Here is a 13494-nt window from a genome sequence, read left to right on the forward strand (position 1 = left end):
GACTGAGTCAGAGGCAGGGTGGTGGTGTGGAAAGTGAGGCAAGTCTTAAAAAACTCATTTCATTACTCTGATGAGATTTTTTTTTTAATACTTTTTTTAAGAGGTATTGCTGGAGAATTAAATCTCCTGATGAAAATCTGTGAACACTACCTCTAAGAAATCTACTGGTTAATTTAAGCGTCTCTATTCTATTACATGTAGGCAAGCCACAAATAAAAGGACTTATAGGACAGAAGCAAAAGAAAACAGGTGAAATTTAGGTGGTTATGTCCACAACTGAGCCAGAGCTGGAGCACATCATAGTAGGACTCAGTGGCACGATGCATACAGTACTCAACAGAACAAATACAGAAAATCTAGGGTTGTAGTCTCTGTTCCTCTCAGGTCAAACACTTTATATTAAGAAGCCACTTGATTATAAACAAGAAACTTAGAATACCGCTTTAAGTATGACAAATTAAAGAGACTCTCAACCTTCTGTTTAAAATAATGTACTATATTACTACATTTCAAATAAAGATGCGGGCAGTATCGAGAATTTTGTTTACAGGGTTATATAACAAAAAAATGAAAAAGAAAAGATCTTAAAAAAACATTAGAGAAACACCTTAGAGGAAGAGACCTAGCAAACCTGTACTGCAACACGTAATTGTTTCTCCTTTTTTGCTTTCAAGCACATTCCAAAGTCTTTAATCACATTATGCACGTTGTTATATAATCAAATCCATTATGTTCTTCTGGTTAGTCACCTTCAGCCTAATTATGTAAACAAATGCATCAATATATACTTACAGGAACCAATAGGCCACTCATCCAAAGAGCTCCCTTCCCACATGACACTGCAGACCACCTTCTAAAATGGAACCAGTAAAATCTGAGCACAATGGTGGTCAGTTGTCCCTAAAAGACCTCTCCACATTGCACTTTCCCCAGCATGAGAGTCTCCCATGTTACAGATGAGGTAGCGGACAAACTGATACCATGCTCCTGCAGGACACTAACAGACCTCAGTGCTGGGCTGCAGCAGCGTCTATGCCTCTAAGCAGAGCTTCTGAGATAGTGCAAAACAGCTACATGAGGTACCCAGAGTCACCGTGCAGGAATGAAGCCTTGGCATCACACTGCAAACATAGGAGAAACAAGCCTACCTACACAGAAATGATGGCTGTACTTCATTTTGCACACACTAAAAAAAGACTCTGAAGAGGGAAAAATGCAATCAAACCACTGCCCATTACTAATAAGCCATACTGGGCAACATTTCTGGGTCACGATACTCTGGTAGCTACGTCTCTCCAGATCAGTGTCATTGTTTCTACCCCTGTCAGTCTCTATCTTTCAAAACTGAGAAAGAAATAACCTGAGTAGGTCTGCTAAGTTTCCCAATGCACTGGGAACAGAATGAGAGCTGACACGCTGTACTTCTGTATCACAGCAATAATATTTTTTCTTTGTTCTCTCTGAAGCTTTCTTTTAAACCCCTACACAGAAATAACTAAAAAAGTAAATGAAAATTAAATGAGTATACAGAACAAACAAAGCCAGAGTTCTTCATAGTATTAATTTACATTTGTTCCAAGCAATTAAAAGAAGTAGTTGTATCTGTATTATTAGTAACTGCATCACTACTATAAATATATTGTCATCAACTTCTTTGTAGTTGCAAATAAAGAGGAAAAAAGGGGAATTTTGTAGTGTGTCCCTGTAAAGCTGAGAATCATTGCATGAGATCCCTACAGTTACAACAATCCTATTTCTTAGAGTTAAGTGGCTTACGTGTACTCATTGATAACTTCAGTTTTGGTTGCTTCCCTACAAAAATTCATAGTATCAAATTATATATGAAATCTTCCAAATAGATGTTACATTGGATACAGTGCAGCTTAAGAATCTAGCTCTGAAGTTACATTGAATGTAAAAACATGAGATGCTAGACATAGCTGTAATTCAGAAGATTCAACAGAAGCCATTCTCTGATTATACCCAAAAGAAAAACATACACATGCAACTTGTTAAAATTAAAAATATATTAAAGTGTGGAGAAAGCCCACTTGAAGTAATTGGAGGACTTGGACTTCTGCAGTAAGATGTTGCAGGTCATTATGAATCACGGCCATTACTCAGTTTTGTCAGATGCAGAGTAGAAATAGAGCAGATGCAGGAAACTGAAACAGACCAAGCATGGTCTTAGGGCCATGGTTTAGTGGTGGACTTGGCAGTGTTACATTAACGGTTGGACTTGATGATCTCAAAGGTCTCTTCCAACCTTAACGATTCCATGATTCTAAGAAGCAGAGCGTGACTCAGTAAATGTACCCCAGAGGTAATTCATTAGAACTTATTTTGTATAAACTGCCTGGTGCTGAGTCTCCCAAGACTAGAAACTGTTATCCTTTCTCGCCATCTATCCAGAATTTTATGAAGGCTTTGGTTCTGTCACAGGATGCCTATTTCTCATTTATCCATTTAATCATCTTCCTGGGCCCCAAAAACCAAGGTTTAAGGATAGCCATCTCTTGGCTGTAATTTTCTTACTGGAATCTTTTATCTTTCACAATTCAGAATGTTCACAGGAGAACAAGAGGAAGAACAGAAGAAGAAAGAGCTATATATAAAATATATTGAGACTGCAAGAGAAAAAACTTTCATTGCCAAACTTCAATCAAAACAAGGAACAGTTGCAAGAACCATTAGCATCTGCAAGATTTTAAAACCCAATCACCATAGTTCAAACTAACCCATTAGAATGAAAAATTTATCTTCATTTCTATGTCATTAAAGTAATGTCCATGGAGAAAAAATAGCCCCAAAGATTAATGCCTTTTGGACTCTGCAATCTGCAGTGTGTCGTGAAATTCCCAAGTCCCAAAATACACTGTCCTAAAATGGCCTCAATCTACCCAGCAGTACAGCATCAGGTTATCTCAATCGGTTTCTGATTCTGGAATGGATTTTTAAACATAGAATTACAGACACAGACTACCAGGAAGGAGCTTTCCAGAATGTATCATGCTTCAGATGAAAAAGAAAACATTGTCAGGATGGTCTCTGGTTCCTAATTCCTGTAAATGGTGTACACATCCAAGGCTGTTTCTTTCCCCCCTTGTGCTTAAATCACAAGTGTAAGTTGGACTTACGCAGTTTTGCCCTCACTATCTTGCTTGGTGGCACTGGCTCCTTTTTTACCCAGCAATGAAGCCACTTTCTCAGGATCGCCATTCTCCACCGCCTGCAGCAGTCGATCATCGTTCTTATTCCACTCATTGGTCTGGAGTAAAAGAAAAAGAAAGGAGAAACATTATTAGTAACAGTACTGTGTCCAGGCTTTCCTGAACGATCCTGCATACATTTATCACCATTGAAAGATGAAACAAAAGCCCAACCCAGAGAAAGCTGCATAAAAGCTGTATAGCACAGGCTCCCAAGGACTCAACGGTTCAATCTAGAGATGACCTCTAACATGGAAACTCTGTAGAAGAGTAATGCAGGAAAAAGCCCTTTTGTTCTTACTGTATTTTTTAAAAATCTCCTTCATTTGTCTAGTGCTGGTTTCTATTCTGAAGCTGCACTGGCCCCATGGGACCTTCATCACATATATCATGTGGATAAGCAATGAGGTGCCCCAGCTGATTCACACCCCACCCTAACAACACAGGCCAGCCAAAACTTTCCATATTCAAGGCTTTTCCCAGATCACACTTTGTAGAGTGTAACAGGTTAAGATATTGACCTTTGCAGACTGTAACTAGTTTTACTGACCTCCCACATTTGTCTTTAAAACAAGCACATCAACCATTCAGACAGACACACACCCCTAGTACTGCTGAAAGAAAAGACGATCGCTCTACATTTAATCTTTCCAAACTTTACCCACTAAGTCTTTCTCCTCCTTCTCATCAGCGGAATCAGTGAAAGAACACTATTTCCCAATGTGATGATTCCTTCACCCCCTCCCACTCACCCACCCTGAGTCCATGTCTCAGGACATGGACTATTTCCTCTACCAGACCTCCAAGCTGGATCTAGCAAGACATTAAGAAAACAGAGGACAGTTAACCTTCTGTATTCCTTGTGATCACCACAAAACAAGCTCTGGAAAAGGAGAAATTGCATCCATGCCTTCTAGTCTGGACTAACAACAGGGCTCAGTCTTCAGAAGGAGCAATCTGGTGCAGTGGAAAGCTGCACTGAGATTAGTGTTAGCACCCCACTACACTCAGGAGAATTATCTTCAACAGACTATGGCTTTCTCTTTGACATCAGTCATCTCATCTCCAGCATGACTACTCTATTAATTAGCACTCAATTTCTACACAACTTCCACAATGATTAAATTCATATTAATACACTCCTTGAGAAATACTCTTTGTAAAGTTCTTTATCTTACAAAGTAAAACACTTTGTCCTGATGCTTGAACACAGACTTTTTTGTCCCTAGCTGAACAAAAAATTTGATGTTTATCTGTCACAAATTGTGAGGAAAAGTGTATGAGGTGCACACTGGTATGAACTAACTCCACAGGCTGTGCACACCTTGAAAACCAGAACAGGAGGAAAGTGTTCCAGGTTACTAGTTATTTACAAACCAAATAATAAAAAAGACCAAAACATTACAGAGAGTGCAGTCTGAGCAGGAGAGCGGATAGGAGCTGAAAGAACACCACTTGGAACCAAGAGTGTGAAAGGGAGCTCTGCCAAAGGAAGTGGCATGCAGAAGACAAAGACCAACTGCTGACTGTTACAGCAGTGGTGTGACTGGTGGATAAATGCGTATCATGCAGGTTTATATTCTTTATTCTTATAGCACTGGAGTAAACCTCTGTAGATTCTAGAGCATTAATTACATCAGCAAAAAAAAATTGTTTCCCCCAGCAGTATTTAGACTCCAAGACAATGTGTGGCGAGCCAAGCAGCAGGCTCCACCTAAAATGAAACTCGTTGCATAGTCTTCATTTGGGGAATTTCAAGCTTTAAAGAGAGCCTATTATTAAAAGCAGATGTTTAAAAAAATACATCTTACTTGAAAAAAAAATCCTTCAGAGCTAACACTGTTTGTTTGACAGCATATTATGCCTTTTGTTCTGGAGTTTGGCCTGTTTTTTATTATTCAGTCATTTAAATAAGTTATAATTTTATAATTCAGTCATATAAGCTTGAGAGGTGGGCCTGTGTGAACCTCATGAAGTTCAACTAGGCCAAGGTGAAAGGTCCTGCACCTGGGTCATGGCAATCCCAGGCACAAATACAGGCTGTATGGAGAATGGACTGAGAGCAGCCCTGAGGAGAAGGACTTGGGGGTGTTGGTGGACAAGAAGCTCAACATGAGCTGGCAACGTGCACTCACAGCCCAGAAAGCCAATCACATCCTGGGCTGCATCAAAAGAAGCGTGGCCAGCAGGGCAAGGGAGGTGATTCTGCGCCTCTGCTCCGCTCTGGTGAGACCCCACCTGGGGTACTGCATCCAGCTCTGGAGTCGTCAGCACAAAAAGGACATGGAGCTGTTGGAACAGCTCCAGAGGAGGGCCACGAGGATGATCAGAGGGCCGGAACCCCTCTCTCTCTGAGGACAGGCTGAGACTGTTGGGGTTGTTCAGCCTGGAGAAGAGAATGCTGCAGGGGAGACCCTAGAGCCCCTTCCAGTACCTAAACAGGGGGCCTACAGAAAAGATGGTGAGGGACTCTTTATCAGGGAGTGTAGCAATAGGACAAGGGGTAACGGTTTTAAACTGAAGAAGGGGAGATTTATATTAGGTATTAGGAAGAAATTCTTTACCCTGAGGGTGGTGAGGCACTGGAACAGGTTGCCCAGGGAAGCTGTGGATGCCCAATTCCTGGAGGTGTTCAAGGCCAGGCTGGATGGGGCTTTGAGCAGCCTGGTCTGGTGAGAGGTGTCCCTGCCCAGGGCAGGGGGGTTAGAACTAGATGATCTTTAAGGTCCCTTTCAACCTGAACCATTCTATCATTCTATGATTCTATATTTAAATTTAGGATATCCAATGAATCACCGTTACCCACACATCACCAAGATGACCCTAAAGCATTGGTAGCACTTAACTATTGCACTTTTTTCTTCCTCTTCCTCCCCTCCCCTTACCCCCACCCCCCCAAAATCTTGGAAAAGAAAGGAGGAGATAGCAGGTAACAAGGTAATCTACACACACACGTCTAACCCAATACTAACCTGCACTTTGGAAAAGAAATACAACACTTAATTTAAGATTTTTTCATTACCTGAAATAACCAGTTTACTTCTGAAACATGAAACAGAATAAGCTACAGGAAAATGTTAAGATTAAGGCCTGCTGAAAATCTTTGGCAGAACAGCTTTCAGAAGACCATTCAGCTTTTAGTACAAAAATGGCCGCATCTTCAAGAAGTGGTTTCATGAATATTCCTTCAGTATTCAGCTATTAAATTGAAAACTTATTGTCACATAATCCAATATCTAGTATTCTGCTATAAGCAAGCAAGCACACTAATGCCAACCCCTAAATTTAAGAAGAACTGAGATAGTCAATTTGCCATTTGAGAAGCTGCTGTGATAACTATATCCCTGTCTATAATAACACTACCATTAACATCCCAGACCTGAGACAAACACAGCTGGGTCCCATATTACCCCTTAGTATTTATTTAGTGTGAAAGCTGCATGGAGGAGATATATAGATATTAATGGGGAAGCCAGGAGTGTTGTGAAAGTAATTCTGATGTTGCAGAATGATGCTATGTTTATGCTAACAGTAAAACATTTTATGATTTATGGTATTAGTCTCTTACAAGAAAAGAGACTTTAATTCACCATTACTGCAGTTTTCAACCGTACCTTTTTGGTAACAAAAAAACCCACACACATACTAAAAACAATTAAAGAAAGATTTAATGATGCCTAGTTCAAAAATTCCATCCTACTTAATTACAACCAAACAGATTCCCTTCCATTTTAGAGCTAAACAGAACTGAACTTGGACAAACCGTTAAGTAATGCAGTCTCTCACATGGACCCTGAAAACACTCAGTTCTATCAGATCCATCTCAGTGTCAAGGAAACGCTATCAGAGTACATTTCCTTATTTTTCACGCAAAGCTGGCAATTCTTTTTCCTGCTTAGAGGAAAGTGGTAGAGACGAAAGGCTAGGATAGGAAGATCTGTATTTGGTAGTCATTTTAGACCCCTGTTTTCAGTTCTGTATCTAATTAGCATCTCTTTTTCTAAGCACTGTGACTCAGAGTTGTGAAAGGAATGAATAATTTTAGAGACTGCCACAAACCTAATCCACTTACATTAGTTCTTCCAATTGCATGTGTTCAGATTTCCTTACTGATGCTATAACATCTTTAACACTACTGTACCAGCAATTTTGTTTTGCTCATGGAAAAAAAAAAGGATACACACAGTTTCCCTTTATCACTGTGCAGCAGTTATGCTCATTTATAAACTAAAATAGCTGTGTTCTACGTAAGATGTTTCAGAGTCATCACGCTGTATTGCCCATATAAAAGTTATGCATATTTTCATTAAAGCAATAAAGATTCCATTCTAGGGCACCAATAAACATGTCATTATTGTAGATGAAATGTCAATTTTATGTTCAAGCTCTCTCAACACTATACACATATAACTATAATGCAAGTTATATAAATCTATTTACAGACCTCATTTTATCCATAATTTCATTTTGAAAATAAATCTGTCCACACAGAAAAAAACAACTATGCAGGCATCAACTGTTGCTCAAGTATTCCTGATAGGATTGAAGCGTTTCTTTCTTCCCCACTGTGTTCAGCATTGTACAGTGCATTTCAGAAGTTAAAGGTAAAGCTAATGAAATAAATGGCATGCAATGGACTCTCAAAAACAACCACTCCAATAGGGAATTGTAGCCCTACTATCAATCCTCTTCAGGGAAAAAAAAAATCTAGAAGGAAAGAGTATACATATGAGACCCAGAAAGACACCGTACACAGGAACTTAGCAAACAAGTAGAAGGCATTTAAGCCAGTAGGGCTTTCACAGTGCCAACCAAAAACTGCATAGCCACCGCTGCGCAGAGCAGACTGGAAAATACAGATCTCTGAACAGAGGCAGTGACTGTTGCACTACATACAATTTCTGAATATCTTGTAATATTAGCCTGGTTTTGACCCCAAAAGTCACACTTATTACCAAGTATCCAGTAAAGACTTGGGAGGTTAACTTCTGCTGGGATGATGCAAAACAAGGGTACTGCCAACTATGCTTAATATTGTTTTGTGTAAAAGCCACCTTGAAGTACCATTTATCACGCAGCACCAGCTTTTGTTTCTCCTAGAAATCATGCACATGAGGGAGGGAGGCTTTCTTCTGCGAGGAGTACTGGAAGGACTGAGGTGGCCAGCATAACTGGAGACCTTAACTTCATAAACACGCTGTATCAATCTTCCTCCACCACAACCCCACAAACCGTCCCGTTCCATTTATCCAGACAGCCCAAACATTTCCATAAGGCCCCTTCTTCAGATGCCCGAGTGCCACATCCTGCCCTGTCTATCACAAGGTTCCTCAGCACTCACCTCTTGCTTATATCTATACCCACTGACTCAACTTTCACATTTCATCCAAGTAGCACAGCACCATCCACCAAAGAACCCTTGGGAAGTTTCAGTCCTGTTACTACCACTCTTTCAGGTAGCATAAATGAATGTTTCCTCTTATGTCAGAGATGCCTAGGTGTACATCATTCTGAGCAAACTCATGTAGGACACACCAAACTGAAGGTTAACAGAGTAGCAGCAGGGTATTCAGGAAAATCTCTTTAGTATAGCACCAGAGCAACAAAAATATCAGATTCGAGCAGCTAAGCAGGTACTTTTCATCAGCCACAAAGCTAAGGATTTTGGGGTTTGTCCTTGTTTGTATTAAGAGTGTTGCAAATATGCAAGTTAGCCAAATGAGTAGTACAGCATGACACATGGTGCTATGCATGTAGCAGGCAAATAAGAAAACCTGAGCAGCTCAGTGTAAAGGTAAACACACACGTGTCATGAATTTGGAAGAATCTCATCCTAGAAAAGACTACACATGTGGAGTTTCTTTATCTCCACATCCCCCTTCTGTAGGCCACATGCCAAGCAGTTATCAACAGCCTTCCTTCAAACAACTAACATTCTGCAATAACAATGGTTTGTAAACACATGCAAAACTCAGCTGATGAAACACACATTTCAGCTTTATATAACAGAATCAGTACTCCACTCAGTACTACTTCAGGCTTGGGGTGATTTTTTTTTTTTTGGTGGGAGGGAGGGTTGATTTAGTTTGGGTTTGTTTTTGTGGGTTTTTTTTAAACATATGTATACTGTTCAGTTTAGGTAGCGATAATGGGCATTACGTATGAAGACAGAATGTAAAACTGATCTAAACTCAAGAAGTGCAAGTTTTTGGATAAAAAAAGAAATCTTCAGTCATGCCTAAGTCAGTCAATCTCTTCCTATTAATAGTAGTATAATTATGCAGGGGTTGAGATAATCCATCATCCATAATAAACCCTAACTGCAACTATAACCTGCCATGCTGAAGCAAAAAAACACAAATACAGTGACAGACGAAAGGATGGTAAGACAAAATCCAAACATCAGGTGGCTTAGCAGAGCTGGGTTGAAGTTTCTGACTGTAATTTAACATACCTCTCAAGCATGCACTTTAGTCTTAATTTTCATTTTTCAGATAGAAAATTGTGCTGTATGGCCTCAGTCTGGTGCTGCTGTTACCAGCATCCCTCTGGTGACAGTTTAGTCTTTTCCATATTTAAACATTTAGGAACCTGGGAAAAAATCTGGCAGGAAAGAGCTAGCCAAGTTTGTAATGGAAAGCCATTCCTGCACAGGGCACTGTCTGGTCAAGGTTAACGAAGTAAGGCAGAGGGCAGAAGAGAACTGATTGACTTGGTTTGCACCATCAGTTTATGAGTAGTGATTAAAAAGGGCACGATACTCAAGTCAAATGCAGAGTGCTCACACCACCTTCAACAATCACCATCATGACAGGCTGAACTCTCAAAACTGCATCTCCATCAGCCACAGACACACACTTCAGCAGCAGTTGCTGACAGTAATTGTACCGACAATTGTAGACCATGTGTCTCCTCTAAGCTTCCTCTATGCACAGGTTATTTCCTCGGCAAACGTAGAGATAATTCTATGGTAACAAAGTAGTTACCATACTCTTGGGGCTGAAACTATCCAGTAAAAATCCTTCATCATTGGGATCACACACAGCATGCCAACAAGTTGACAGATTGTTTTGAGTCCAAAGAGAAACCTTCATATCAAAGCCTATTTTTTATAGCTAAAGCTTGTGCTATCTATTTTACACATTGTTTTCCCTGTCACAAAGTAAACATCCTCCTTTCTAGAAGACAAGCTTAAGAATTAAAAAATATTTTTTAGAGGTATCCATTCTTTTTTCATCATGACCACATCAGGATATTAAATCTCAGTTGCCTTTGAGATTATCAGTAAATGTCATGCAAGAAATAACATACAACAAGAGGTGATAGTTCTACTTAGCACTCGTACTCAGTGTTTTCCATGTGGAAGGACCTGAGCAAACATTAGCTGGACAACAACTTTGTTTCTTTATCTTTGGCATGCAGCCTACAGGAGATGATTTAAGTGACCTTGCATTGTTGCAAACCTACTGGAGACAGAGTTATGTTATCTCCACTGAAATCAGAACTGCAGGGAAGCTGAGAGGCAAATTGAAATTCCTGATAATTTCAAACTCAGCAACTCACTGTCTGAAAAGGAAAGGAATACTTAAAGACTGGCGTCACAAACAATCGCATGGCAAAGACACTGAACACCACCGCTTGACAAGGTCATCCACAAAAGTCCGTATGTGCTGGACTTCCCAAGAGAGTCTTAAAAACAAGAACAATCCCATTGTAGGGAAAGCATTCACTAGACAAAACATCCCTCAAAATTAAAACAACAGACAATGGCTTTTATCAGAAGAATAGCTTATCTGAAAGCTTTATAACCCAGGAGTCAGTGATACACGGGTAAGTAGCCTACACCTTTCCCTGCCCTTCATCCCCAATTTAAAGACTGAATTTGCCAGTAGCAAACTTGTGTGGTGGCAGTAGAAATCTCCCTCGCAGAGGGGTGGGATCTCGTTGAATTTACCAGCAACAGCTCACCGAAGTCTGTGGCAGCAGCTCCCAGGACATTCAGAGCTCAGCAGGTGACAGAAGCCACTGCATCTGAGGCCCCTTTCAATTGCTGTGGCTCTAAATACTTCCTGTACCTTTTGAAGTCTGCCCATGGTGCATATACAGCACCAGTGGCATTGCAAGCTGACCTCTGTTGCACTGCACTCCACTGAGGCAGCATCCTGAAGGTCATGCCAAAAGATGCTATGTTCATTAACTTTACCACAAGTAAGGTCTTGACCTCTAATTAAGTTGTCAAAAAAGCAAAGCGTAACAATGGCTTTCAAAGTAATTCATAATGATATTATCTAAATGTCACTAATTGCTACAACAGAAATCACTTGGCCATCCATGTTCCCTGACAGCTAATAGTATTAATTATATTTACATAAGATGACAAAAAATTTGCAGCTCACATAGCTTATATATGCATTTCTTTAATGGTGGAAACAGCAGCAGGAATGCAAGTAACCCGTGAACATTTTACAGACAAGTGTTAATCCATTGTCCCCCTCTTGCTTTTTGAGCCTAGTTGGGGTAACTGTCCATGAAAAGTGCATGAGGTCTGTTTGACACTGGAGGCTATATTTGTGTCAGACCATGAATTCCATTTGAACCGGACATAAAGCACCATGGGGAAGGCAGGAAGCAGTTGGAGTGAATGAACAAAATCGTAACAAAAGGCTAAGGGTAGATTGTCAGTAAACCTTGATAATTACCCATTCATTGGGTAGCTTCTGTAGATAAAGAAGTGATTATTACCCAAGCAAGCCATTTTTTCATGCTGAACCCCAGAATAACGCAAGTGAACAGCAAGTCACTCAGCAGCACGCTTCTTTCAGCCAGTGAAGCTGCCCGGAAACTTTTCTGGCAAAAGGGGACTACAAGCTTTGAAATGAAAGACTCTTTCACCAGCAGAGAAGGGGGAAGATGACCTGACTGAAATGGTCATCCGAAACTGCAAGTTTGTAGAGGAAAAAAAAAAAAAAAAGTCATGGAAAAAAAGTTAGTGTGGTCTTTGCTTAAACTGCAGCTGGCTGTGAGCTGTGCTCGAAGAACACTCAAGAGGGAAATGGAAAGAAATGCATTTAAGAGTTTCTTGTTTTCCTGAGATATTTGTGTTCCTGGTTAGTAAGTTTTTGTTTGATTTATTTATTTTTTTTTTTAAACCTGTGTTCGCTTTCACAATTTCAGTCAAGCCTTAAAATGCAGAGTAGCCATAAGGTCAGCATAGGGAATCTGCAGTTAATAAAGCAGAGATACATGGCCTTTTGTACCTCAACTGTTAGATTTCTTCTCTGTATAAAAGTAAGAAAGTGAACAGGCTGAGCCCAGAAGTCTGCAACAGAGGCCAAGAGAGCATGACACAGTCCACCACAAAGGTAGACAGTTGGTCCACGTCTAGTAAGCTCTGAGGTATGTGGTGGAGTTCTGTGTGGGATGGGAGGCACACAGTTCACACATACTCCCTATTTCACTTCCCAGTAAAGGCCACAATGTATCTTTCCTTCAGCTACTACTTTTAAACCTTTTAACAAGATTTCAGTCTTCATCTGGGACAGAGTTAATTTCCTTTCTAGTGGTTGCTGTGTTTCAGATTTGGTATGAAAGGAATGTCAGTAATGCATACTGTTTTAGTTGTTGCCAGGTGTTGTTTATATTTTTCAAGAACTTTTTTCAGCTTCCCACAGAAGCTGAGAAGGAGCCCAGATAGAATGATGGAATGGCCAATGGAATATTCCATACCATAGATGTCATGCTGAGTATGTACATGGGGGTTTTCTGGGGGATAGGTACTCACAGTCACTGCTTGGGACGGTGCTAATTCACTGTGTGGTGAGAGTGACTTCTATCACTATTATTATTATTTTCCTTTTCTGTTATTGTTCTGTTAAACTGTCTTTATTTCAACCCACAAACTTTTTTCTTTCAGTTTCCTCTCCTTTTCTTCCTCTTCTCCCCACCCTTATAGGGGGAATGGGCTAGGGCATAAGCAAGTGACTGCATGGTCCCAGCTGCTGGCTGGCATTGAACCACAACACAAGAAAAAATAAATCAATCTTTTCATTTGAGCAACAGTGAGATTTCCTGTTAACATCACATCTAGGTACTTCAGGGCTTCTGTTTTCTTTTAAGTAATTACTGATGTTTTCAAGTAACCAATTTCATTCCAGTGCAGATAAAGGAAAAGGAATGAGCAAAAAGCTCACAACATGTGAGGCATTAGAACAAAGTAAGAAAAACTACAACTAAATTATTATTAACATACAGCCAGAACATTGGCAATAAGTCCACTACTGTCCAT

At 40.1% G+C, this 13494-nt stretch overlaps 1 protein-coding gene across 4 annotated transcripts in view; it reads right to left on the reverse strand.

Moving 5' to 3' along the window:
* The window catches only part of RAI14 (retinoic acid induced 14), an 86256-nt gene that overhangs the window by 31685 nt on the left and 41077 nt on the right, over nucleotides 1–13494 (reverse strand). For all 4 annotated transcript variants that reach the window (XM_054185485.1, XM_054185484.1, XM_054185483.1 and 1 more), the window contains exon 3: nucleotides 3138–3268. In XM_054185485.1, coding sequence (XP_054041460.1) covers nucleotides 3138–3268 — 131 coding nt within the window. The remainder of the gene's footprint in view (nucleotides 1–3137; nucleotides 3269–13494) is intronic.

This window comes from Rissa tridactyla, chromosome Z (assembly GCF_028500815.1).
Source record: "Rissa tridactyla isolate bRisTri1 chromosome Z, bRisTri1.patW.cur.20221130, whole genome shotgun sequence".
NCBI lineage: Eukaryota > Metazoa > Chordata > Aves > Charadriiformes > Laridae > Rissa > Rissa tridactyla.